Here is a 26,297-nt window from a genome sequence, read left to right as displayed (position 1 = left end):
CACGAAAACTCAAGCAATCCAAATATAAATGGTGTTGCAATAGCTGTTAACTCAGAATTCCCTCACCGCAAATTGTTTATCTCCACTCCACTCCAAGCAATAGCAATCGAAATTGACTTTCCCATCAAAGTTACAATAATCTCAATCTATCTTCCTAGTTCAATTAATACTCATCGGCTTAGAAAAGAGCTTCGTGTACTTTTAGACCAAATCTCAACCACTACCATCCTACTGGGTGATTTTAAGGCTCACTCCACTTCATGGGGTGGGCACAGAGATGACCACAGAGGAAAAATGCTCGAAGTTTTCTTTCAGGAACAAAATCTCATTCTTTTAAATGATGGTAGCCCTACACGCATTAACCCTTCTAATGGCAACACATCTGCATTAGATCTGTCTGTCGTATCTTGGAGCCTATTAAACCGATTATCATGGAAAGTTCACGATGATTCTTGTGGTAGCGATCATGTACCTATCATAGTCACTCTCAATCGTCCCTGTCCTATCTCTGCAGCTCGCCCGAGGTGGAAATATGAGTTGGCCGATTGGTCTAATTTTCAACGTGAAATAACCATTCACTTTTCTAATAATCCCCCCTCCTCTCCTGAATCTTTCACTTCTACCATACTTGAAGTAGCTCGAAGTCATATCCCCAGTGGCAAACCCGGGAAGAGGTCAGTGCATTGGTGGAACCCTGAAGTTGAAAAGGCCATCAAACTACGTCGAAAAAAGTTAAGAGCTCTTCAAAAGACTCCCAAAGAAGACCGTCAGAAATCCTTGAAATTAGAAGAGTTCAAAATAGCCAGAGGAGCTGCTAGAGAGGCAATTTCTAGGGCTAAGTCTGATAGCTGGAAAAACTTTATATCGGCAATAAACCCAGAAACTACTTCCAAGGAATTATGGGATAGAGTAAATCATCTCAGTGGCAACCGTAACAAAGCTCCCATTAAAATCAAAATTAATAACCAGATCTCCGATGATCCTTCTTCTATTTCCGAACATTTAGCTGATCATTTTGCTTTTGCTTCTTCGTCCTCTAATTACAAACATAAGTTTTTAACCAAGAAAAATTTATCAGAATCCTCACCTCCATGTTTTGAAACAAACATAGACCTTCCATTCAATATAGATTTTAGTTTTTCGGAACTTGAATGGGCTCTACGCAGAGTTAACGGCTCATCGTCAGGACCTGACGACATCGGATACCCTCTCCTTAAGAATCTACCTCACTCTGGTAAAATAATTCTTTTATCTCTGTACAACGACATATGGGACAAAGGGAAAATCCCTCCTGATTGGAAAATTGGTCTAGTGATTCCTGTTCCTAAACCTGGAAAAGATCGAAGTGAGGCTGATAGTTATAGACCCATCACCCTAGTTAACTGTATTGGAAAAGTACTTGAGAAGATGGTAAACCGGCGTCTCTTGAAAGAACTCATTTCCAGAGACCTTCTCGATAGCAGACAGTTTGCTTTTCGCCCAGACAAAGGAATCGATGATTATTTCACTGAACTGGAAGATCTTATTGAGAGTCACCTTCAACGGGGCCATCATGGTGATTGTGTCTCGCTCGACTTGTCGAAAGCTTTCGATCGTATATGGCGTTACACTATGTTGAAATCCTTGGAAGAATGGGGCATTAAAGGCCGCATGGGTCTCTTCATTCGAAATTTCCTGGAAAACAGGAAGTTTAAGGTACTCATTGGAAACACACAATCCGAAACCAGACTACAAGAAAATGGTATACCCCAAGGTTCAGTGCTATCCCCTACTCTTTTCCTCATTTGTATGCAGTCTCTTTTTGAAATCATCCCTAACAACATCCATATCTTTGTTTTTGCCGATGATATTTTGTTACTTTCCTTCAACCCTTTCAAATCCTTAGCCCGTAATAGACTACAATCCGGGTTAACACCGTAGCTCATTGGGCTGATGAAATAGGTTTTACCATCTCTCCCGAAAAATCCCAGCTGCTTCACATTAGTTCCAATAGAAAAGGTATAAGTAAGCTTCGAGATATTAAACTTAATCAAGTAATTATCCCCAGTAAACCAACTCTCAAAATTCTTGGTGTATATCTTGATAGACGTCTCAATTTTAAAGAACATGCTAATGCTGTTAGAAAAGATACCATAAATAAAATGCGGGTCATCAAGATAATTGGATCTCGATCCTATGCCCATAGGTCCACTATGCTCAAACTTGTAAATGCTTGGCTGCTTCCTAAAATCTTCTATGGAGTTGGACTCTACAGTAGAGGAGGTGAATCAGTATTAGGAAGACTCCTTCCGCTGTACAATCGCGCCATTCGTTCTACTTCAGGTGCTTTCATCACTAGCCCTACATCTGCTATCATGGCAGAATGTGGTCAACTGCCTTTCAAATACTATCTTCTTTTTTGCCTTGTCAGGAAATCCATTCGATGGTTGAGCATTACCGGTCAAAGCGACGTTCCCCTGGTAAATAGAACTTTACAACTTTTCCAATCTACAACCCGCTCTAATCTTCCACCGATTGCTATATTACCTAGAACTAAAAACCGACCTTGGAACCAACCCTCCCCTCCCATAGACCTCTCTCTTCTCAACACTTTAAAAGCAGGTTACACTCCTTCCATAGTTCAACAGCACTTCCATCAATTAGTTTCCGACAAATATCAGAACTTCCACCACATATATACTGACGGATCTGTAGCCGACGGCAAGGTTGGTTATGGTATATTTTCGGAATCCTTAAACTTGAATATAAGTTCCTCTCTCCCCTCTATCTCTAGCATCTACAGTGCCGAGGCCTTCGCCCTAATGAAAGCCTCCGAAATATCCCTAGACCCCAATAAAAAAACTGTCATATTCAGCGATTCAGCCAGTCGCCTGCAGACTTTAAATTCTGATTCATCCTCCCATCCTTGGCTAACTAAAACTGAACTAACGTCCATTAGTAATAAAGTCACTCTCTGCTGGGTTCCCGGACACTCTGGAATTAATGGCAATGAAGTTGCTGACAAGCTTGCCGGTTCAGGTCGAGAAAAACCGGTTGATTTACTTCCTCTCCCCGCTATTGATGTCTCAAGATGGGCTAGAAACAGAATAAGGGACTCTTGGGATATCGAATGGTTTAAAAACACTTCATGTAGTCTAAGAAGGCTCAAACTGTCAACTCTTTGTTGGCCCGACAATAAAATCCCGGCTGTTTGCCGTATTTTAACCCGCTTACGTATTGGCCACACACGCCTTACCCACAGTTATAGACTAGATAAAACTAATCCCCCTAATTGTATTACTTGTGGCTCCCTTACCATACACCATATCATAACTGACTGTAGAGCTTTTGATACCGAACGATTTAACAACAACATTCCCAATACTTTGGAAGAAGCTTTGTCACTGCCTAACGAAAAAAACTTAATAAAATACCTTAAAGACACTGACCTTTATAAAAAAATATAGATATAAAGATTTTTTTTTATAAAAAGATATAGATATTAAGATTTTTTTTATATAAAAAGATATAGATATTAAGATTTTTTGTGATAAACTAAAAATGTAAATTTGTGTAAGGAGGTGAATGACACCTATGTTAAAACCTCAATAAAATCAATAATAATAATAAGCATTTATTAGAACTTTTCCAACCGCGATACGAAAAACAGTAGAAAGCAGACAGTGAACAGAAACAGAGAACAATAGCAGCAATAATAGTAGCTGCAGTAGCAGTAGCATCGGTGGGCAAAAGTTGCGTCACCGCGAAGAACTTTAACGCGAAGAATAGATATTAAGAATAAGAAGAAGAGAAAAATGAATAAATTCGTGTAAACAGTAGTTCTGTGTTTGCGCCCGACCGCCGAACATTCTGTCCTCCGTCTCCACCCGTAAGAGTTAATTGAAATTGAAGAGTTTTTTGAGAGTCTTTTTCAAGGCTCATATCTTCGAGTTTGATTGCTGCTAGCCAAGTGGGCTAGCCCAGGCCAATCACGTCGCGGCTTCATGAGGCGAAGCCGATCAAAGGAGTCCGGCCAATCTAGTTGCCCTCCTGGGAAGGAACGAAAGGGTCCTGCTCCCATCCGGCTTGGTTCCCGCTGGGAACGCAAGCAACGTTTACCGACCGGCGCAGTCACAGTCCACTGCAGCCCCAACAAGATGAAACATTTCATATCTACTTGAAATACATTTGCGTTTCAGTTCACAGCATAAAATGATCAAATACTGGGATTCCGATAAAATTCGATATGGGTCGACATAATAGAATGATTAGGTTCGTTAATTGACATTAATATGTAAAAGGCCTAAGCACAATGGACACGTTGCGGCTACGTTTGCGGCAATTTGACAGTTAGCCCATACATTTTCTGTCAAATTAACGTCAACACAACGCAAACGTATCCATTGTGTTTGGGCCTAAATAGCATTAGGGATTGGCGTGTGATTTATTTTTAGTGTATAGGTCTATACGGTCTATACTATTTTACGAATTGACTGGTGTCACGGAACCTGCTGATGTTGATGTTGCTTTTACGTGCGTTATGTCAGCGGTTCAAAAGTTCATTCATGAATTGAGTTTTGCAACGTCTCGTAAATAGTCTATTGTGACGTCTCGTCTAAGCTTTTTATTAGGGCATACTACTTTATCTCCCGATAAAATTTACTTTTTTTATCACAAGGACTTAGCATAGAAAATCAAATAATTTACATAACATTGCTGAAGTCTGGACCTAAAGCTATACCAGTTATCATATATCATTTGAAAAAGATGCGTTTTCTAAGCAAAACGCAATTTTTCAAAAAATGTTTATCCTTCGATTTTATAATAAGAATAAAAATCTGAAAGCGAACACGCAAGATCCGGATAGAATCACTAATATTCGGATACGTTCAGCAGTGCTACAGACCTGCTTGCATGACAGTGCTTCCCACACAGACGAGAGATACAAAATCACAGTGCTAGAAGATGATCTCCCATCACCATTTCTGTCCGCCGGTTGCCGGTTCGTCCGCTATGAAATGCTGCAATCGGATGAGCGGGCGTTGCAGCAAAAACAATAAAAACATCAAACCACAACCTGCTGCATTGCGGCAAGTCTGCTTGCTACTGGTCGATCCAGTTTCCAGTAAATCATCCTTTTGTCACAGTGATCGGATAGACAATGAATACTGAATTTCAGCATGCTAACTTTTATACGTGACTACTGCGATTCATTCTTCCGGTGAGCGTGTCACTGTGCACTCGAGTGAACAAAACAATAACAAAAAATTCGTTTAAAAAATCAAATCGTTTGTATCCTTTAATGTCGGCTGCGCTGAGACAGAACAATTGAGATTGGTTTTTTAGTTTGATTTAGACTGGCTCTACATTTTTCAATAGTATAATAGTCAGCATCACAACAACACAATTTCCTACATTTTGGTGGTCGCACAGCTAATTTTCCACTCGATTGCTGTGAGGATGAAGTTTTTAAATGCTTTGGTATTTCTCACTACAGTGACAAGTTTGTTTGATTGAGCATCATATTAGATTGCCATTTACCGATGGCACGGGATGAATCTAGCACCGACAAACAGACGTATAAAATTGATCTTTTGCAGAATATGTCCAGTAGGTGTCGCACAAGTTAGTAGGAACCATATTTTCATACAATTTTGTACGGAGTAGTACGTCTGTTTGTCTGTGATTCTAGTTCTCATGTAATTCTCCATTCCGCTGATACTACAAGCAAGCAAGCAAACATGACATACACTACAAGTACATTCACAGCTATTAACACTGGCCAAATGGTTGAAAGCAAACGCGACGCGACAGATCCGGACAAAATTGCTGACATGTCCGGATATGTTCAGCAATGCTGTGTATTGCTGCGGTCCGCCGGTTGGTCCGTCTGCTTTAGAACGCTGCCATCGAATGAGTCACCTACTTGCACCAGCTTTGCAGCACTATATTTAGTTGCTGCTCTGCCGGCTGCGAGTCGAGCCAAGCTTCAGTAAGAGCCGTCCTGCTGCAGTAATCGGTCACACAATGAAGACTAAATTCATGCTTGCTTGCTTTTATACGTGACTACTGAGAGTTAAATTCCGGTAGGTGTCGGCTGTGCTGGGGAAGAAGTCTCTGTTTGAGATCTGATTAGTCGATATATGCGTTCAACAAGGCCCCAAATTTTTCACAAAGGCGCACTTTTCCACATTTTGGTGCACGAATAGCTAATTTTTCGATCGGTTACAGTAAGAATGAAGGGCATCCGTTGCAAACTAACTGAATTTAAAGCACTTGAAAGTGGACAATATTCACGACGCTCACGATGTTTTCGGTATTGGGAATTATTTCTATGGAAGCCAGGATACGGTATGCGATAGATTTTCAATGGTCCACTGTGTACTTTTTCCACGATTTTCGTTTGCTTGGAAGAATTGTGCAACGCGGGTAAGTAGTCCCTCTTGTTTCGACGGCATTTTTAACACGAATGAACATGTTAGAGAGAAATAGAGTGTGTAACAGTTTTGTCAAGGGGGTAAGGATTCATTCACCTAAGGTGACATTTTTCTGCGAATGTTATTATTCTTATAGAAGAGTATTGGAACCATTCTCATACCTGGACACCTGTTATGTTTGCTGAACAAGTGCAATGCAACAACAGTACAATGAAAATGTACATATATCAGTTTTTATCTTTTTTAAGGAAATCGATACATCCCAATCCAAGCAACAAACGGGTTAAATATTCATGTCAAGTGCAATTTTATTTCGATAAGCTCTTTGACACTTGTTCATCTGGTTTACTGCTTCCTGGGTCCGTTTGTTTCCGGCTTTAGAAAGTTCAGCTGTGCTTCTTAGAGGCCATACTGGCTTAAGACTATTTTTGGCCTTTGGTTTTGTGATATACGTAGGTTGTTGTAATATACCTTCCATTTTATAGTCACTCAGTCGAACAAGTACAGTAAACCCATCAATGATGCATATAAACTGATTCAGAATATATAAATTGATCAACGATTTGGAATGTGTGACGTCAATATTAACGTTTAAAATAGAGTGTTCGGCAGAAAGTTTTCGCTATATCCGTAAAAAATTGATTTCAGTAGAAGTAAAGATTGAAATTTGATTGAAATAAATTCAATCAAATTGAAGCAAACAAAATATTTCGAGCATTATCGAACGGAAAACCATCCCCTTCCAGCTGGACGTGGAGCGCTGTGACCTTCGCGCAATGTTCTTTTCAGTTCTCGTAACATCACCAACTCCACCATTTAAAAAATGACATTTTATTACACGCATCACGTTCACTAGGGAACAACTTTGCCGTTCCCAAACTTTTGCTCTCACACGCAACTATTTTAAAGTTTCTATTTTCTACATTCTACCTGCGCTCATTAGTATAGTGCTCTTTGTATTTTTTTTTTGTCTTCTCACAGTTGAGTTAAAATGCGCTGCAATCATTAAGTTCTGGTGTGGATTTGAGTGTTGTTTTTTAAATACTATTATTTTTACTCATTGATCTATTACCGCTACTAAAAGAGTGCAATATTACTGAAAAAAGTGGTAGGTAGTAGTAGTTGAACCTTAGTATTTGTTTACATTTTTCTAAACTATTTATTACCCGCAGAATCTGGTGCTAACTAGAATATATATCAACATTTCAGAACTGTCAGCATCTGGTAGTAGGTAATACATTGAATAACTGTCTGTGGCTTTCGGTTGCTGTTTTCTTGCTTTATTATATTATTTCGTGTTTAAAAAGAAACGGTGATAACTGGCTGTTCTGTTCTACGTGTTTTATCAACGTCTATAACACTGCAATGGGTAGTTTTGTTTAAAGGTTACTCTCGTGATGCACCAGTTTTATAAACTTAGTAAGGTTTCACCTTATTGCCGTACTGCGGCAAAGTTTTCTACCTTTCAAAGTTTTGTGTTGTTAATATAACGATATCGATTTGTAGCAGTACCCAAAGTTGACTGATTTTCTTTTTTTTTTACTTGTTTTGCTACAATAAATTATAACAGAATATTTACAGATTCAAGGTTTGGAAAGAAGGCTCCGCGGTTCGCAAGAAGTCATCGCTACTTAATATAGATAGGTTTTACAGAAGGCCCAAGAAAAGGAGATCCCCTCAAAACTCAAGATTTAGTAAGAAAAATTAGAAAATTAAGTTTCACAGATTTCAGTTCATTTGAATAGAGAACATAATCAATTAGAAGATACGTAGAAGGAACGAGAAAAATAAAGCAATATGCGCTTCACTAAATTTGGCACTGTTTCGGAATAAATTGCAATTAGTTGACCGGTCTTGCTATTGCGAACTGGTTTGTCCATTGTTATTAAGAATAGAAACAAGTACTGTTAAATTCAATCATTTTGGTTGTGTACAAATGAGCTGCATTGAAGCATTCATTTAATGAATGCGGAATCGTTAAGAATAAGTTTCTACACAGGTAAGGTATAATTTATAGGCCGAGAGACTACTCTAAATAACAATAAACAGCAGTTTAGATTTTCGCAAATACAATGCCGGGCTTCTTTCTGTCATAGTTTCGAATATAGACACGTTTCTGTATATCGTAGGTGGGTTATCTAATTAAAAGTCTGGGTGTGCTGTTAGATGATGTGAGGTGATAAATCGTGTTTTGTCTACCACTAAGAAAATTTGGAAGAGTTGGAAACAAGTTCTATAAATCTAAAACAGGTCGTCTCTTTCGTACCAGGTTTTTCCTCTACATTCCTCTGCTCTTCAGTTACTCCATCTATAATATCAATTATATTCTATACAGAACAATCTTTCTATCCGATAAATTAGTGGGTTTCATCACAATTATTTAGTATATATATCTTTCCTATATAATTAACTACAATCATTCGAAAAAATAAATCGATACGCACTCGCGCTATCCTTTCCGAAAAGGATACTTTCACAAATGACTCTTGCTGCGGTTGTCTGAAGTCGCACGCGAGCGCCACGCACGGAAACAGTCAAACTGGCTAGTTCTCATCTTTCGCTACACAGCATAAGGAATCGCTCCCTCCGAATAATCGAGGAAGACGTAGGTCACGAATACCTACAGATACGAACACAGAAACAGAACAACGAATTCATACTCACAGTAACAGTCACCCACGCAGTCGCTGCCGCACCCGTTTCGCGCTTTCCAACTAAGGCAAAAGAATAACTCCCGTTAGCATTACTCTACGTCGTAGTATAGTTCGATTGCAATGAGTGGAGTGTACCAATAGTAACCGATTTAAGGTCCGCTGGAAGTCGCTGCCGCTCGAAACAACGGATTTCTACCCTTAACGGGTAGCGGGTGGGCTTCGGTATTGAAAACCCAGTCGTCCAGCGGCAGGAGAGAATCGTCCGAGAACAACAGATACAGATACTAAAAAGTAATAAGCAACAAATTTCAATTATTCAATCGTTGACTTAATGGGAGACAGATTCTACTTTGAGTGTTTCAGCCAGGAAGAAACTTTGCTGAACATCGTCCTTTTGAGGATCCGTTAGGTAAACATTCTTCAAACCGCTAAAGCCATTTGGTGTCCGACTATGTTTTTCAAGAGCCTATGGATGAATAAACGATAATAAAAAAAGCATTCGCGAAATTGCTTCGAATAATTACCTGCACGGCATCCCATCCCCAGTCACGATACTTCTGATCGTGTGTCAGTCTCCACATGATAAAGTAACTTTCAAACGTTTCCGGTCGTAAAATGTAATACTTTTCTCCACTCTTGAGGGCCTTCGCTTCGACACCGTCGTTAAAGCGGAACGCTTCCGGGCCTAGTCGGGTGTACGTTCGCACGTAGCTCTCGTGGCAAGTGTTGGTTATTCCCTCCCCGATTTCCATATATTTTTCGGAGTATTGATTATTCAGCGTCGTTCCACCGAGTCCGAAGAGACCACCTGTGTTGTGGAAAGAAAAAAGTTTGCTTAATGCTGCTAACGATAGTGAAGCGAATTCGTGTTTACAAACAACCTGTTCAAGTTACTAAACTTGTTAAAAACACGTAACTAAACCTTCAAAAAATACATTTTAAATGTATACAAAATGAAAAGATTGAAATGGACAAATCACCACTAACACAAAACAAGATGCTACCTACCGGCAAAGCAAGCTAAATGGTCCATCTTGTGATCTAACCGCTCGAACTTAAGATCAGACACGTACGTCAATCCTCCAGCACTGGTACGAATCATGTGCTGAATGATGGCTTGCATCGCGTCATCGAACATCTCACGAGCTTCCTCGTCCTCGTGGCCGGACTGAATCCACGCCTTCAGCAGGTACTCGTAGAAGCTATCGCCGAGAGCACCGAGTGACATGTGCTGCTGGCCCCATTTGCCCGTCTTCGGGTTCAGATAATTCGGATAGAGGCCTTTCGGTTTTTCGATATCCTTCAACACCGAGCGAATCGTTTGCACCCGCTCCCGGTACACGGAGTCCCCGGTTACATCGCTCAGGTAGGAAAACTCCAGGTGCAACGTACCAAACTCGGACAGGATACTGCTGCCGCCACTGGCCCAGCCGTAGTTCTTGCTGATCTGTAGAAAGGCAGGAAAGACTTTTTTCAGCGAATTAAATAAAATATTATGATAAAAAAGGTCAAAAAGGTAAAAATTGCATTCAATTGATGTTTGTGATGGATCGAAAACCTTTAATCATTCGTTAGAAAATTACGCTTGTTGTTGCAAACTTCTTTCAGTTAAAGTATAAAAGTAATAAGAATTGTTCCCAGTTTTTAGAAGATAAAAAAGAATGAAAAATGGTATCTAGTAGTATAGACTTCACGGTTCCGTGGATGATTTTGGCAACCGATGGTGAAAAATTCTACGGAATAATAATAAATAACAAAAAAAGGGTATTTTAACGAAACTCTGAGATGATTGTAACCTGTCTCACATCGTTTGTGAGATTCATTTTGTGATCCATTATTTCCAGGAAAATGTATGTTCAAAAATAACCAATGGATTGGTGAGTTATTCCACTCCTACCCTAGTGACGTACTACCCTAGTGATATACTAACGTGTGCAACGGGAAGAAAACTACAATAGAGATTAGACACTATTTACTAACCTTGTAGAACAGATTGACAAAAAATATTTCTATATGACTGACGACCCGCTCGAGTAAAGTCTTAGGCTGAAAATTTGGTTTGTTTTTTTTTTGGATCATGAGGACCAATTACCATACACATAAACGCATAGCAAGATAAGAAGGTATAATGTTTTGCAAATACGTCGTTTACCATTACCAATCCAGATAGAATTCGGAGTTGTAAAGAAAGAGATCACTGATAGTTGATTCTGGTACCGGTTAGTTAGAATAACGAAATTTAGTTGATCGTAAAAATGGTGAGTCGGAGAAATTTCGCCTACGAAAACTACCTCTAGACCAATTCGCGTGTGAAATTCATCGTGCCAAGTGGTGATGCTTGTAGAAAGATCATAATTTGTACTGTCAATGATTACCAAGTGGCGTGATTAGCGAGCATGCGAGAAATCTATTTACAGCAGCTTTCTATGGTAATCCGTTAGGATTTCTACTCGACTGAGCTTGGGGAATACATATATAGTCGTTGAAAGCGATAAGGAATGGGATTCTTTTGGATTTACACAACTGTTTTTTCAATCGAGTTCAGTTGTCAGTCTCGGAGAATATTTTAGCGTGGAATCTTGATCTTTGATATTCGTTACAATCACCTCGAATCCCATCCCATTCAATAAAATGATTGTTAATTGATTCAATGTTTACTTAGTAGAAAAAAGTTAAAGAAAACATAATCGTTCTCGGCATCAACTTACCCCGTTGTTGACGTTGACGAGCGCGTACGGAATCCCGGTTGGTGTCTGGAACGCAGGCAGCAGCTTATCGGCCACGTATTTGGCCTTATCCAGAAAGAGACGATCGCCGGTAAATGCATAGCACGTCAAGAAGCCTCCAATGAATCGAATGTTGGTTTCAAACACCGACAAATCCATTCCGACTCCTTCCAGGGTAAACTTTCGTTCGACCCAGTCGCGACCTTCGTCAAACTCCTTGTGCAGTCCCATTAGGTACAGTGTATCTAGACCGTCCACTATGGTAGCGCCAAGATCGAACGCCCCAAAGATGCTACCCGAGTGGCCCCGTTTGGTAAGCGGTTTCAGTTCGTTCTTACCCCAGGCGTACAGTTTATAGTTGTCCCAGGCGTGGATCATCATCTGCAAGGAACAAAAAAAAACAAATTAGATGAAAGATTTAAAATAATAACTGCATCTAAACTGCGAAATAAATAGAAACAAAACCCTTTCCCTTACACACTAGCTGGAGTGGTCGCTTTGACCCCCGAAACAGACGCATCCGGTGCGATGAGCAAACCGGTTCCAGTCGGTCGCTCGGGTTAGAGTTTTGCAAATGAAATCACAACCGTTACGGATATGTGATGGAATAAATTTACTGTAGGTCACCGTGACTTTTGAAAGAGGAAATTACTCGACCGTTGAATTTCTGCACAAATTGTTCTTCCGTCGAAAAAAAAAAAACAATATTTTCTAGTCATGATTCACGATTCAAGCGTTAATTATTTCGATCATGTGCCTTGTAATAAACAAATAGGTTTTCAGACATTTCAGCTCATTTTACCGAATACTAATCCTGGTACCAAATCCTCACGTAAAAAATCCTTAGTATTTTTCACAAGGTTCATTTTATTTTACGTTTTTTTTAACCCTCTTTTTTTCGATTTTGTCAAAATACGCGAATTTTATGTGTTTGTTTAACAAGGGCGATTTTCATACGATGATATGACGCATGATATCTTTAAAGAGGTCCTCATTAGAAGTACCATATAAAACTTTCGCGTAAAAAAAACTCAGCACTAATTTTTTAGGCGTTTTCTTACGCCAATTTTCATTCGATTTCATAAATTGTTACAGTTTTATTGACATATTTTTTTATACAATTTTCTGTTAGGCCGGTTTATTTTTTTTTTCCTTTATTTGCGTTCACTTTTTTTTTTTTTTTCAAACATATCCTTATTCTATATTTGACGTTTTCGGTTATATGAAACAGCCATCATGAAGGTCAAACAATCGTTCAAAGGGTCACGAGTTCATATTCACTCCATTCACAGAAATGACTTATATTTGCTTAATTTCCCTCATCCATTGTAATTTATTGCTTTTCCTTTTCTCTTTTCAGTAAACCGTTCTAAAGTTGCATGCATATTCGCTTGTTTATCTTTTTTCAATTTATTTTATTTTAACTTTATTTATATATTTTGTCAGTGTATGTGTGTAAAATCAAAACTTTTTTTATATTCCTTTTCTGATATCACTCAGTTATTTTTTGATAAATTTTTTCTTCATACTGTAACTTTTTAGTTTATTCTTATTGAACTTTTTGGTTCGGGAAATTTGACTCATGTTTTTATCACAGTAATTAGATTCTTTTGTAATATCGCCGGTTGTTTGCTGTATTCAACACTTCAATTATTAGAATTATCACTATTGAGATTCAGGGATATGATTATTATAATTCATGCCTGTGTAAATGACCCCCCCCCCCGCGGGAAGAAAAAAATGAAAATTAACCCATGCTTAAGTCAACTGATATCGAATGGCTTGGATTCTACTGAGATTCTAACCCAAGACTTCTCACTTATTAAAGTGGACTCTGTAACTGGCTACGAACCCTGTTTCACACACTATTTATCATCAGAGTTTAATTACGTAGGACTACGTCTTTGTTTTCTATACTAAGGTATATTTTGTGAAAGTCAAAATAAAAACGGCCAATTTTTAGGTTAAATTCCAAATGGTAATAACTGTATGACCATAGAAAAAAATCCTGGATAGTTTTGTAATACGCTAGTTCGAGTTGGTAATTTATTGCTTAGGGGTAAAATTTGATTAAATGTTTTAAGGACAAATTTCAAATTTCATGCCTAGCACAGAAGTCATGAAGTCATGAATGCAGACACAATAGGCATGAAAAAAAAATGACACAGTCTTCCCGTCCTTACAGGTCAATTGATGTTTGCTTCCATAATCTTAGACTAATTTTATGTGTCGAAGGTAAAGATTTTTTTCGAAAAGTTCTCCTTTCTCGATCAATTTATTAACCTGCTGTTAACGTGATTCCAAAACTGATGTCTTGAAGGAAAATATGCTGGTATATGCAACAGTACCATACAGTATGGGTGGTATATGTGGAATACTATTGGGCAAAATCAAGCCAAATGACCTGGAAAAACGCAAAAAATGATTCGGCCATTTAAAATTGCGAATGAAAATTTGCACACTTATTTGACTCAGCAAACTGAGTATTTTTACAAGTGGAGAAATTTTTTAGACTCGAAAGTAATTTTCTAAAGAAACGTATGCATTTTGGCACAGGGGCGACTCAGGGCCGGCGGTTCATGTGGGTAGTATGGGTAGTGGTACCCACTCGGAAAATATCCATATGGGTACTTACCCACACGGAATTATCGACAAAACCAAAAAAAATGTAATGTTGCAAGCGACAGATTTTTTTATGGATATCGTTGAGCGAAAGGTTATAAATCAACAGATTTATGTACAGTTGTAAAGTTTCTCAGGGAAAAGGATTATTTTTTAATTGTATCATTCACGACAGAGAATTTCATGTATGATAGAGTTCTAAATTTCATTTACGATAGAGATTTTGTTTTCACGTGAAAATTTCTTATGCCAATTTTGAGCTCAATCGGACTTCGGGAAGTAGAGCCTCAAAGCGGTCAAAGTTACAGTTTTTTGATCGATGAAAGAAATGTTCGAGCTGGGAGTGTCTCTTGTGTGTTCTGGTGTAGCTCGGGTCCCCGCAAAAGTTTCCATGTCGCTGTAAGTTATTTTTTTTAAACAATTTTTTATGAAATAACGGCAGATCTCGACATTTCTAAGAGATTTTCTATCAAAAAACAAAGTCGATTTCGAAAACTTTAAGAACTACTCTTGTGCATTTTTAGGTTGGTCAAAAATGTAAGACTTTCACGACTGTGAAACCTTATCAGAAGTCCGATTAAGCTCAAATTTTGAATGGAGACTTTTTTCGAGAAGACAAAGCTTACGCTTGTTTCGGTATCTACAACATCTTGGCACCGTTGGACTACAATCAGTACATCGAAAAAATACCGGTTCCGGACGGCCGACGACCGGCCAAACAGTGGAAAAGTATCTGGCAAACATGGACATTAGAATGGACAGTCCCGCCCATTGCACAGTGGTTTAAAATAGCAATGTCGTGAACTTAATTCTATAGTGCCTAAGTGCTTTCCTTTAGGACTATAGTGTCTTCGAAGCAATTGTTTGTATAGAAACTGCCCACATGATGGTGTTATGCAACAATAGCCATAGCCTACTATGCAAAAAATAGAATTTCTAACTTTTTTGTTTCTGCATGAAACTAAAAGTTGTCTTCGGCAAAGTTGTAGTTAATTTCATTATAAACAACTTTGCTAACAAGACTTTTGTTCTATATACTGTAGATTTTGAAATAACTTAAGTTTCGTATGACTATGTCCGTAAAATCTGTTTTTTGCTCCTAACTTTTTGGTTTGATTTTTTTTATAAACACACTGTTCTAGAGAATTTTAGGCCTCATCATGCTTTAAAAATTCCATGAAGACACTATGCTAAAATTCCTTTTGGTTTAAAAGATAAAAGCAATATTAACAATAATTTACCCTATTTTCAACTGTGGATTAGAGAAAAAGGGGGACGCCCGGAAGTACACACTCACCGCCATTTTGAAGCTTCAGGTTAGTACTTCAAAATGGCGGAAGATTTACTCGTCCGACTCGTCACAATTTTGAGAAAGAGCGTTAAACATTTTCGTAGTTTTGCGTACTTTTCCTCCAGTGGAACGAGATATCTTCATAATAACACGGTTTTGGACATTGTGTGCATGTATATATGATTGCAGATGTAAGTGTGTGTCTCTATGGACGTATGTGTGTGAATGTATGTGTGGGCATATCTGTGTATGTGAGTATAGATATCTATAAGTAAGAATATCGTTATATGTTTTGCATTATTCAGAATGCTGTAGGAAACCTGCCGAAAACTTCACTACCGAAGTAGTCCGATAACCTGCTGCAATTTTCATTGAAAGGTATAATCATATTCTCTGATATCATACGTGAGTTTAAAAATAAAAAGCAAATTGGTATTAGTTTCCATCTCCTGCTTATTAGTTTTTACAACCGCTTGCTGACGATACACACACTGCATGGCTTTTTCCGATATCACACACAATCACCCATATTTATAACATAATCCTAGCAGTATTTAGAAATTAGAATCTGAATACGAATCACACATACACTAATTTTTCACATATATACGGTTTTGAGACACACACTTACATACGCAATCATATATACATACACACAATGTCCAAACCCGTAGTACTATGAAGATATCTCGTTCCGCTGAAGGAAAAGTACGCAAAACTACGAAAATATTTAACGCTCTTTCTCAAAATCGTGACGAGTCGGACGAGTAACTCTTCCGCCATTTTGTAGTACTAACCTGAAGCTTCAAAATGGCGGTGAGTGTGTACTTCCGGGCGTCCCCCTTTTTCTCTAATCCACAGTTGAAAATAGGGTAAATTATTGTTAATATTGCTTTTATCTTTTAAATCAAAAGGAATTTTAGCATAGTGTCTTCATGGAATTTTTAAAGCATGATGAGGCCTAAAATTCACTAGAACAGTGTGTTTATAAAAAAAATCAAACCAAAAAGTTAGGAGCAAAAAACAGGTTTTACTGACATAGTCATACGAAACTTAAGTTATTTCAAAATCTACAGTATATAGAACAAAAGTCTTGTTAGCAAAGTTGTTTGTAATTTAATTATCTACAACTTTGTCGAAGACAACTTTTGGTTTCATGCAGAAACAAAAAAGTTAGAGATTTTTATTTTTTACATAGTAGGCTATAGCTATTGTTGCATAGCACCATCATATGGGCAATTTCAATACAAACAATTGCTTCGAAGACACTATAGTCCTAAAGTAAAGCACTTAGGCACTATAGAATTAAGTTCGCGACATTGCTATTTTAAACCACTGTGCAACCACTGTCTCGGAGCTGCAGGCAATGACGCAGTGGCAGCGGCAGAATAAGATGGTCGAGTCGATTTTTCCGGTGAATCGCGACATGATGGTGGTGGTCGACATCGAGAGCTATCTGGCAACGACTGGCAGAGCACTCCGTATTTCACTTCCCCCACGAAGGAAGTGAGCTTTGAGGTGAACTTAATTTCACACCAAGTTCTCAAAAAGGGGGCTGCTGTGGCTGACAATCAGTGAGATTCTCCGTACTGGAAGTGAACGGGGAAATTTATAGTACGAAGTGCCTGCCGGAAGTCGAGTCGTTCATCAAGAGATACCATAGGGGCAAAGACGCTGTGCTCTGGCCAGATCTGGTGTCGGCCCACTACTCAAAGCAATTGTTGGAGAGTAAAAAGAAGAAAGAAATCAAAAACATGCCTTCATGTTTTTCGTCCACCATGGCGAATGTTCCGTTACACTCCCGGAAGGCCGCTCGCAAGGGTGTGGAATTGCTTTCGTAAGTGAGCTTATATAATTATCATGGGAAATTCATTAAAATCAATTATCTGTCTTGTTTTTTTGCTATCACCATCCGAAAATAGTCCTTTTTTTAATGCAAACATTACTACTGAAAAAAATTTGAAAATCTAATATCTTCTAAACATTCATTGGCATTCTATTGTTGATGCACTGTCGATTTTTCGTAAAATTATGTTCAGGTATCAGTAGGTTGCCCCCGGCTACGCCTTTGTCACTCATGAGACTTCCCTATTTCTTACTACCCACTCGGGAAAATGATGTGACGCCGACCCTGGGGCGACTCATCAATAGGTACAAGCTGTGCATTGCACACGAGGACGCCAAACAAAAATTATATTTTAAACGCAGTGTCAAACGAGTTTGTAGTTGAACAGGTAGGTTCAAAAGCCACGATTCGCCCCTGTTTTGGCATAGATTTCATTCAAAGTATTGTAGCTCAGAAACGGTTGATTAAATACAAAAACTGTCTGAGAATGAATTGTAGAGATAATGCTTTGTGAAAAAATATACACAAAAAAACATTTTTTCGCCTAAGGGGTCATCCATAAATTACGTAAGGGTTTAGGGGGAGAGGGGGGTTATCCAAATTTCTTACGAATGCTTACGGGGAGAGGGGGATTCAAGAGAATCTTACGTAAGATTGAAAAAATTAAAAAAAAACTGAAAAAAAATTTACAAAACTAAAATAAAATAAAATTAGTTGAATTATTTATCCCTGCGATCTTAACAGTTGAACCTTGGGAAAGCAGTGAATTCGCTGTCGCTGGGTGATTGCGTGCTTTACTTCATTTCTACTTAATTTTGAAATTTGTTTACTTTAACATAGTATTAACTGTATTAACTTGTTTTGTTTTATCCTCTAGGAATATGCTATGTGTAAAAAAATGTTTTACCTTCGAAAACATTTTTTTTTCCCTAAAAAGACAATCTTACGTAAGATTCGTGGGGGGGAGAGGGGTAATGCAAAATTTCGAAAAAAGTCCTTACATAATTAATGGATGACGCCTAAGCTTTGAGTTACAAAAGAGTTGATTTTTTTTTAATTTTTGTTTTTTCAAAAAATACGTCACCTTTGAAAACGTTTTGTTATGTTTGCTGTGGTTAAGCAAACGCAAAATAGCGTTTTCACATGGGAGAAGTTCCACAAAAAACGGGAACAATTTAATCAACCATATTTGATTTGGCTAAAACTTCGCATAGACATTTTTATAGGCGAAGATGCCATTTTGTGCTATTGGTTTATTTTTTAGAACACGACTCATTTTTGAGAAGCTATTGAAAAATGCTATTTTGATTATTGATTATTACAAATATTTTTAGGGCCGAAACGGTTTATTTGATCGGTGTGACGTCTTTGGCAAAGTTGTAGATAATAATTTGTCTTTCCGAAAAAAACATACACTCTTATTATTGTCTTTTTAAAAAAAAAACTAAAAGAAAAATTAAAAATTAATTATCTAAAAAACTCATTTTTTTTTAAATCTCTCCAAAAACGAGCATTTTCGTTAAGCAAACTCTGCTACTGCGTTACGTCGAAAATATGGAAACAAACCACGCTCAACAGCTGCTGTTTTCTCTCTTGATGAAAATGAAGAAGCGACTGATATGCGATTATAGGCAGTACAGTAGGTATATATCACCAGTATTAGAATAAAATCAACAAAACAATCCAATAAATAAAAGAATTAAAAATAGATTGCTCTTTTTTAAAGAGGGCAACAATTTCCAATAACATCAAATGATCCGCTCGTGGGATACCAATGAAACTGCACATTGTGTTTATTGTGCACACTTGCACGGATAGTTTCGTTACACTGATTCACCCACCAAGATAAAAAGGTCTCTCGGACAGAGCTTGGAAAGTACATCAATCACGACAGCATACGACCACCAGACCAGTCATGCATTCACTAGTCAGAGGATTTTGAGCTAGCAGCAGCATGTTTAAAGCATGAATAAAAGCGAACACAGCAAAAGAGTTAAGCAAGAAGCGTTATAAAACTGACCCTCAATTGTTTAGTGACGCTCACATTAGACCGGTGCAGATTGTTAGTTTACGTGCGTGGTGGCAACTGGTATATCCAATTGAGTTCAATAGAAAACCCCAAGGATGAGAATCCCCTTCTCTGAAACCATTGTTTATCCTAAGCTTCACGTTTACCGTTGTAGTTTAGAATTATGACGCAAAGCTGAAACAGCCTAAACTCATGAAACCGTCGTATGTCCAACGCCCAAGCTCGACGTCATTGTTAATCAAGTGCAATCAAAGTAATTTCCTAGTCTGAAAGTGATCCATTTACGTCACAACAACCGATCGTGCGGTTGTTGAACTCGGATCACATTTTACTGGAAACGTGGGTTGGAATTATGCTTTGTAATGCCAAATGTGGTTCAACATTCCTTTTGAACATTTTCAATTGAAGGTTAAAATCGAATGCATTTAACTAACTAAAACTGTCTGGCAAGGTCAAGGAGAATTGCCGGTTCCGGAGAACGAAGGAAGACAGACAATTTGAGAGCATGCTTCAAGGATGCAATAAACATTTTCACGATTCACTCCACTGCTACTGTCCACACTCAAGAGAGCAGTAGCTGTCAATGTACGAAACAGTGCGGCGTTCCGCACTATTGAATTATCGTTTGGAACTGCTAACACGCAAAGCACACAATCGCGTACTCCACGCGCGCGGTGAAGGTTGGAGTGTAAAAACCGTGATCTTCGATACGGTCATTGCTCACCTCTATTACTTAACTAATAGCTTATCGCTTTGCTAAGCCATGTGTAATCGTCATACCTCTCTTATCTTTTCACGTTTATCATAATCGATGCCAGCACTGGTACGGTCTTCGACCCGCAGCCAACCGGAAGCATTGAAATAACGCGGTACGTAGCTGGCATTCTGGAAAAATCTATGCCGGCTGATGTCCTCTTCATCTGGAAAGTAAGCTTCGTAATCCAAATCCTGATTGGATAGCCGGCTGAAACTGTAGAACGGACCGTCGGATGAACTTTTCAGTCCCGCAGGTGGCGGTTGTACCGTAAACTCGTCCCGGTCGAGGATCAGATTATCTTCCACACCATTCGCACCGTATCGATTGAACTTGGTGAAATCTTCGTACGTCCGAAACCGATCTACGGTATGATTCTCACCGTTCTTCCTGTGGACGACCAGCGTCACACCGGTTATGGCCACTACGAAAAGCGCTGTCGCGACACCGCTCAAGGAAGGAGCCATCACACAAACACTCACACACACAGACGCACACCTGGGCTCTGGCCGTCGTCAAACACTTTTTTCTTCTCTTTTCAATCGCTGCTGCACTAATTGTCGCACATTCGCCGGCGAATGATCGTTCGTGGTTAGGTTTTTCGGAAGTTTATATCCGCTCTTTAGCCGGCTGCCTTCGAACGCTATAATGGCCGTTTGGGGGTTAGCTCATTTTCGTTCCTATATACGAACCTGCGAGATAGAATGCATTACAATTAAACCTTTATTGTTTCGAAGACCGGTCATTCGGCGGCGGCGTTGATGCGTGCCTCGTCGTCCTGCCTCGGATAATGGATTGACGGTATACGAGTATGGTGGAATATTAAGTCAATATTGAACAGAAGGTCACGTACTATTTTTTGGTGGAAACAAATCATAGCACGGGTTTTGTTAACTTAGGTTGCGTTCTTATGCAAGCGGTGGAAAGATGTTTCAATATTTGAGCTAACAGAACGGAGAGTTCAAGGTATGAGTACTTATTTGACTCTAAATTTTGGTATTTATTTCAATTCTTGCTTGAGATTTGATATAGATAAATATTGTTATCCATAGATAAACTTCCAAAAATTAGCATAAAGATTCATGAATCTCTATGGCATAAATAAATTTGAATTTCAATTTCAACATAAAGAAAAAGTGTTATAACTTTGTTATTGAATTAGGAATATAAAAACGTATTGTAATTATTTTCTGAAATGTTAGAACTTCACAGGTTTCTGAAAATCAAAACTTGTTCCAGTGTCCAGTGTCCAGTGGATTGGGCTGTTCCTAAAATAATATTACGAAAAAAATTCCCAATTTTGTATATTCCAGCAGTGAATTTCGTTGAATAACTTATACGTTTGAAAACATTGATGAAATTTATCAGAAAAATTTGATTTCAAAAAAATTAAAAATAATTTAAAAAAAAAGTTTGAAATTTATCGAAAATTAAGAGAAAAAATGGCATTAATATGAGCGTGAAAAACGATTAATTATGACAAAAAATTAACGAATAAAAACAAGTTGAAACAAAGAACAAAACATTTGAATAAATTGTCAAAAAAGATCGAATATTACTCCTTTTTTTGACTGAGATAATCTTTTTGGAACTTTGTTGTTTTTTTTTTATCTAATATGAGGCTGAATATAAAAAAATCAAAAACTAATCGCTAACACAGGTCACAAATTTCCCAAAAGTCTTTCCAAATTCCAAAATTTGGCGACTTTATGAACACTTTCAAATGATGTCTGTTCGAAGGTTTCAATTTATTTTTTTGAGCAGGAATTAATATTCTGTGTATAATAAGATCAATTTTTCATACATTACAATAGCCCAAAAATGTTGAACAATTACGAACAAAATAAATGAAAATATCGGAATCTTTCTAATCGGGACGGAAAACAGTTTTTAGTTCAATTATTTTGCTGTACCAAATTGAGATATGAAATTTGAAGGAAATTTACGCAATTCACATATTTTTCGTTGTATTGCCACCGAAACACCGGCCAGCAGTAGTAGTGCTCCATATGTTCACTTCTTTGTTACCGGTTCTATAAACAGGTTCAACAAGTTGACGAGCCTATTTAGTGGTCAGAGATCTCATATCAAAAAATAATAAAGCGTGATAATTTTCGCAATGAGAACAATAACTTTGTGCCTCTTGTTGCAAGACATGGTTAACACAGTAGACAATCTACAGTTCGCAACCAAAAGTACCACCGTCAGCAGACAACCACTCGTATTACGCCACCAAGAGCACAGCACAGCAAAATTCTAAGGCCGAAGTCACAGAAATTTAATCGCCACTGTTGTCGTTGTCGGTGGTTGACGACTGACCGGTCACAACCAATCCCATAGTTCTTCACATTTTTCTTTTGCACAATTCACTGAGACAATATCGCTAAAATCATTGTTGGCTGCCAATCTAATTAGTACAGCAGCAGCTGGCCTGGCTTTCTACGAACCGGTCCCACTACAAAAGCTCATCAAACTTCTACAGCTAACACACACTTTCTCACTCGATAATCCCGTTTGTTTCTGCCCGAAGTAGCACAGCGATGTTAAACCAAAATCATACAAGCATCCGGAAATCATACATGCTTGACGGATCAAAACAGCCTTTCAATGTCAAGCTGTGTTTCAATGGGATCACGCGGTCGCTGGTACCACGTAAGAACTAAATAAACTTTGCTGCGATTGCCTGCGGCAAGGCCTTTGACCTTGGACTCGCAAAGCATCGCGAAGTCTGCTCGACCCGGCTTTTCTACCAGCGTACAACTTGGAGAAACGATGTAGAACAACTTACGAAACCGATCCGCGCCGGACACGATCGACTCAAGACTGGCGGCGGTGGGCAGCGCGACTAGACTGGACTCGCCCCGCCAGCTGATTGGACTCTCTGCATTCGCCAGACGGCTTTACTGACTGACAGCTTAGCAGGCTGTTGTAGGAAACAAAAATCGAGAGAATGGGTTTCTACGGTGCACAGCTGCAGACGGTGATTGATAAGGATTCGTGTTTCTTGTTGTTGTTTTCGTCGGTGCCAAATGAGAGAAAAACACAACCATAGCCGGTGCTAGCGGGCTAACATTACACCTCGCACCAATGATTTTATTGAAATCGCCACAACATTGTGAAGTGAACACGACTTGAACGGAATCGAGGTGAGTGAATAACATTTCTCGATCGTTCTCCAACGACTACGTCAACTGATTCAAACTAGCAGCAAACTGCACAATAATCAACCCTTCTGTCGTTCATTGCGAGCGCAAAATCGTACTCACGCGAGAAGGTCAGTATGATTAACATACTAGCGCGCAACTATCGGTTTGCTTAGCAATTCGCCACCGCTGTGATAAGAGTTTGTGATTCTGTAACAGTCAGAGTTATCTTGTGTCATTACAACAAGATGAGATAGCACCTAAAACTAACAAAGGAAACTTTTCTGCTTCGTTTTACTTTCAAGTGTAGAGAAACCTCCACTACACGTTGTATGCACTCGGGGAAAATCTTTCGATAAAACTTGAATCGAACGCACCACCTAATGCAGAATTGGGTAAACCAAAAACCAGTTCGTGAACCGTAGATTATTAACAAGGGCTCTTGTGAAAGGTGTCTCAACTGACCCTCGAAGATTCCGTTCGTTATACCTTGAGAGTTATACCCATCAGATAGGTTTGGTTCGATTTATGATGCATTTATAGTTACACTGGAGGATGACAACAGACAGAGCGATAATGAACTATCGGACTATTAGGAAATAGAACATCAAATACTGAATGTGTGACTAACTGTAAGCTGCACATCAAAAGAACTTATTCTTAATCATGCGTGAAACGGGCTTTTCGTGAGGGCGTCCCCTCTTGCTGTCCAGATAAATTTGTGTGCGTCGCTCTCGCATAAGCAAGCCTTCGGTGACAGCCTCTTATTTTGTTTATTGTCATGACGACGGTGTCAATATTGGTTTCTCGGCGGAAGCGGTAAAACCTGTTTGTCAAGAACATACTGTAAAATCCCGTACACAGCTCAAGACCGCACCACACGTTAGTAATGCGGAAATAAACTGTGATGGCTTGAAATGGTTTATGGTTTATGTTATGAGGGAAAATGGATTTAGAGGTTAGTAGATCTAGCACTTGACCTGTATGGATTGGCTTAATGCACCACCAAATGGCTTGGAAAAGCCTCCGTTGTGTTTACAGATTAATGTTGGCTTAGGAATATGGCTTTGTTTTCGCTATGTGGTAGTCACGGTCGCCATATTATATTATTTAAAAATACTGTTAACAGGAGTTTTCTTTTTCTTTTATGGCGTGAGACATTTTTGGAGGGATTTTGGTGAAAAATTAAATTTTATTTTTTAGTAAAAATGCTACTTCTAAAATCTTTTCAACATTCAAGAGAGGTTGTTCCTGGACAATTCAACAAAAATGAACCAGTTTTTTATTTTTTTTTTCTAATTTGTATCTTACACACGCGACACCCGATATACTTGAAAATTTACAACCTTTCATGACCTCTAGTGCGAAAATACACGTGAATTTTATTAGAAATTTACGGACCGATTCAATGTACGTTTGTTTTATTGGCCATCTTGAGCGTAGAGGGGAAGGATAAAAGTATAAAAATCTATCAACATACCACGATGTTAAAGTATCGTGTTTCCATCACAGTCGTTAGAGATGCAGAGGTAAACTCGATGTAGCGACATAGCGAAGTATCGAGCGTTTTTGATTTATGAGCATGAACATGAGCATGATTGACCGCCCGCGGTTGCTACTCCGTTATTGCCAGATCAGCTGTAATTACACAGAGAACCAATGGGTGATGTTTGGGACTAACATTCATCCTCAATGTGTAAAAACTGGTGATCTTATCTTTATGTTAGTCAATACCAGCGCCGGCCGCATCCGAATGCAGGTCAAAGAAGGAGTGTGTATGGGAATATGTTGACGTGATACTCGCTTTATTGGAAGCCGAGAACACCTCTGCACTTCCACGAGAAATCACTGGGATGTTGGAGAAAAGGGTAGGGTTTGCAGCAGATTTCGTTTTGGTAAACGAGGCGCTGAATTCGGGTACCGGGTTCATAGCAAATATCGCGCCTACAAGTTCATATTAACCTCCGCGAAAATTATTTCGCGATTCGAACTCGTTCTGTTTGATATACCACCGAAAAAAGGGCACGCGAGAATACCGGAACTGCGATTAAATTATTACAGACTAAAATATTCGAACATTCCCTCAACAAATCATCATGCAACTACCGAAGAGAGTCTCCCATTGGTGTATCTCAGCCGACTACACAATGTTACGAGAGCTACGAAAGCTCTATCCACGTTAACGTCTCGACACTTCTATTGTTTCCTCCAAGAGGTTATACCGAAAACTACATCGCGTTGATAATCTATCTGTAGAAAACACGAACTCATGGAAGGTATCGACGTGACATTCGGACATCTGTTTATGAAGTCCTTATACAACTACCGAAACGTATCACCCATTGATTTATCTCAGCTGACTACACGATTTTACGAAAACTACTGGAGTTGAGTCCACGTTAACGTCTTGCCACTTCTATCGTTTCTTCGTGAAGGACCCTCTTTATACCGAAAATTATAACGGTAGATATTCGGTCACCCGGAGATATGGCTTTCTGCTTAACAGGTCGACTAACGACATTCGTCTGTTCTTAAAAAGCGATTCACTACACTCTGTAAACCCTTAGATGTGCTTAACTAACCCGAGCCGAAGACGCGTTTACACCGGAGCGTTATGCACGGCAGCACTATTCCCTTCTACCGACGCAGACGCGCAGGGACACGGTGTTTCGCACCGGTTCTCTCTTATAATAAATAAACTAAGATACCTACTGGCAAAGTTTCATGCCTCCAAAGCCTAAAAACTAGGAAAAATGCAAATATGCATATCAAACCAAACAAAGTGCTAAGTATATTAACAAAATGCCAAAACAATC

The 26,297-nt window shown here is 38.8% G+C and overlaps 1 protein-coding gene across 11 annotated transcripts in view; it reads right to left on the bottom strand.

Moving 5' to 3' along the window:
* Positions 1–7,231: 7,231 nt before the first annotated feature.
* Positions 7,232–26,297, bottom strand: part of LOC129717592 (mannosyl-oligosaccharide alpha-1,2-mannosidase IA) — a 39,300-nt gene continuing 20,234 nt past the window's right edge. For 7 of the 11 annotated variants that reach the window (XM_055667623.1, XM_055667618.1, XM_055667610.1 and 4 more), the window contains exons 3-8: positions 11,779–12,177; positions 11,051–11,116; positions 10,079–10,517; positions 9,595–9,878; positions 9,420–9,536; positions 7,232–9,354 (exon numbers count right to left, since the gene is read on the bottom strand). In XM_055667623.1, coding sequence (XP_055523598.1) covers positions 9,220–9,354; positions 9,420–9,536; positions 9,595–9,878; positions 10,079–10,517; positions 11,051–11,116; positions 11,779–12,177 — 1,440 coding nt within the window. In that variant the 3' untranslated portion in view covers positions 7,232–9,219. Of the gene's footprint in view, positions 9,355–9,419; positions 9,537–9,594; positions 9,879–10,078; positions 10,518–11,050; positions 11,117–11,778; positions 12,178–20,364; positions 21,031–22,831; positions 23,092–23,126; positions 23,280–26,297 lie in introns of those variants that run through there. The other 4 variants (XM_055667666.1, XM_055667677.1, XM_055667687.1 and 1 more) reach the window with 4 other exon arrangements.

Source organism: Wyeomyia smithii, chromosome 1 (genome assembly GCF_029784165.1).
Source record: "Wyeomyia smithii strain HCP4-BCI-WySm-NY-G18 chromosome 1, ASM2978416v1, whole genome shotgun sequence".
Lineage (NCBI taxonomy): Eukaryota > Metazoa > Arthropoda > Insecta > Diptera > Culicidae > Wyeomyia > Wyeomyia smithii.
The sequence above is the reverse complement of the archived record's forward strand: the minus strand, read 5'-3'. Positions and strand labels throughout refer to the sequence as shown.